This window comes from Monoraphidium neglectum (assembly GCF_000611645.1).
Source record: "Monoraphidium neglectum strain SAG 48.87 unplaced genomic scaffold scaffold06094, whole genome shotgun sequence".
NCBI classification, from domain to species: domain Eukaryota; kingdom Viridiplantae; phylum Chlorophyta; class Chlorophyceae; order Sphaeropleales; family Selenastraceae; genus Monoraphidium; species Monoraphidium neglectum.
The window spans coordinates 1-2,519 of NW_014007540.1; the positions used below are offsets into that span (position 1 = coordinate 1).

A 2,519-nucleotide genomic window follows, 5' to 3' on the forward strand; every position below is an offset into this window, starting at 1 on the left:
GCTTGTGGCTGCTGTATAACTATGCACAGCCGCCACGCCGTTAGGGCCGATGTCCTCTGCCAGCTTGAGGCCTGTCAGCGGCTGCATATCCATTACGAGGATGGTTTTGCTGCTGCGCCACATCCATTTGCTTTGTGCTGCTGCACCAGCGTGCCACCCGGTGATTGCACACCTGCTCCAGCGCCATAATACCGGCCGCCGCCACCAGGGAATCCGTAAGAGTTGACTTGCCTGCGAATCATATGCAATGCATGGTGAGCTAAGAACCTAAGATGCCGTGCTTTGCCTCTGCATCACCACCACGAAACGACCCCGACACCCCGGCCTGTGGCCAGACAACGCACCATGGTCCACGTGAGCGATAACACTCATGTTACGGATGTTGAACTTGTTGTTCATGAGGGCACGGATGTCCTCAATCTGCGTGGAGCGGCCGGGAAGCAACGATCAGGTGTCTGCATGAAAAGACACCCCTCCCTTGGCCCTACCTCGCCATCTGAGAAAAGCTTCTCACCGTAAACTTGACCTGCGAGCAGAGAGAGGGGGAAAGGGGGGACGGCAGATCAGCTAGGAGGCGGCGTAGACAGCCAGCGCACCGCCCCGGTTTATGCCCCGTGCGTTTTATGTATTAGATGAGGTCTGTCATTAATCAAGACATATTCTCTGACAACGCCCACCATGGTGCCCGCAGCTGACGGTGGGCCTCGCCCACAGACAGTCCCGGAGAGGAAGGGTTATGGCACTCAAAGGAGCCCAAAAATGTGTTCGGAACTACACAACAATACAACAAGACAGCGTGAGGTAGGCGCGGCGACAGCCATAAGCGGAAGCGTGCAGCATCAGCAGGAAGCACAAAAGGAAGGTGGCGAGGTACTGCACCCCGCCAGCAGCAGCCGAAGCGCTTGCTCGATGGCGACCAAAGTCGGAACAGCCGGCTGCCGGCTGCATGATTAATGCAACTTGTCGTGCGCGCACGGATTTGCCCAGGTCGCCCTGACCTTGCGCACGGGGTGACATCACCCCGCCCGTCACCAACCCGCCGGCCCACGCCCCCCACGCCCATCGCCCGGCGCTGCCGTGACCGGAACAGTCCGCACACCCAGATTCATGTGCCTTGTGCTCGGTGGATTGTGCACGCTGATGCCGGTGCTGTCGCCAGAACACCAACACCGCAAATGCGGCGTCCCCCAAGTTTGCAGCGCGCTGCTCGTCGGCTCGTGGGCAAGCGTCGCTTCTGCCGGGGCGACGCCCTCCCTGCGGCTCCAGGGCGTCGCTGACATCCGCGCGCTGCGCGGCGGCATTGCCATGGAGAGCCCCGCGCCCGTCGGCCCCGTATTCAAGAGTACGAGGCGGTCGGAGACATGGGAGGAGCGAGCCTTTAAAGCGACGGCCGCGGGTGGCGGGTTGCGCCTGCACCGCGGTTGAGCGTTTGGTCGACGGAGCTGCCCATCAACCCGCGGCCATGGCGATGATACGCTGCGCAGCAGTGCCTGCCAAGGGCGGCGCCCGTCGCGCTGGTCTGCGGCTGCAGTGGCGCGGGCGCGGCGTGCATGGAGTCGGGCCGCGCGGCGGCTTCGCGCGGACGGCCTGGGTGCCAAGCAGCTGCCTGGGTGCTGTTACGCCGTTTTGTGCGCAACTTCCAGCCCAGGGTGGTCCCAAATGTGAACCTCTGTATTTTTTACAAAGGCATTGGCATCTGCCCAGCAGAAGCTTCCCTGTTTTCTGCGGCAATAAACAACAGCCCCACTCCCCTACACCAAGCTCCAGGGATGCGCAGTCGGGCTATTCCCCTGAACGTCTCTGCCTCGCATCTGCTGCAGGTGAAAATGCCGCGCGGCCCGCGCAACGAGTGCGGTGCATGGCGCCAGGACTAGAGACAGCCCGTATGGGGGTGGCTAGCTGTGCGTGCTGCAGTGGGCTGAGCCTTTGCTGGCAGGCAGGCACAGCTGGCCCTGGCCAACTGATTTTTTTGGGGAGGGGGGATCTCATGGAGATAGCTGCATGTACGGCTGCCCATCATCCATGCTGGCAGCGAATATTGACCGGTGGCGCGGGCACACTTGACCTGCCAGGGGACCAACACGCTCTGCCGCAGCTCGTGGCCTGTTTTTCGCACGCAGGAGCGGGCTGTGCTGTGCGGTACCGCGGCGATGCGTGCTTGGCTTGGCTTGGAGTGCGGGCAGAGCCCTCGATTGCCTCCCCCTCCCCCACGCCCCACCCCAAACATATCATCATTTGGGTATGCATGCATTTGAATAGCACGTGATTCCGGCAGGCAGGTTTCTCAAGAACCAGGGGCCTTACTCAGGCAACAAAGGACAACACTGGATCGCTGGTTGAGTCATAAGGACAGGAGTCACAGAAGAGACATGACAAATACTACTCACAAACACAGCAGGCTGCAAAAGCAAGGACAGAGCAGCGAATCGCGCGGATCACAGCCCAGCTCGACGCCTAAGCCGAGTTTTCAACTCGCCGTGTTGATTGAGACCCCCCAAGCCAGCCGCCGCCGGCTGCCC

General features: G+C 61.3%; 1 protein-coding gene across 1 annotated transcript; it reads left to right on the forward strand.

Annotated features, from left to right (window-relative positions):
- Positions 1 to 1,192: 1,192 nt before the first annotated feature.
- Positions 1,193 to 1,425, forward strand: MNEG_16193 (hypothetical protein; the record flags this gene model as incomplete). Its single annotated transcript, XM_014035336.1, has 1 exon — positions 1,193 to 1,425. A coding segment is annotated over one exon (233 nt), but the record flags the coding sequence as incomplete, so codon positions are not given.
- Between the last annotated feature and the right edge of the window lie 1,094 nt (positions 1,426 to 2,519).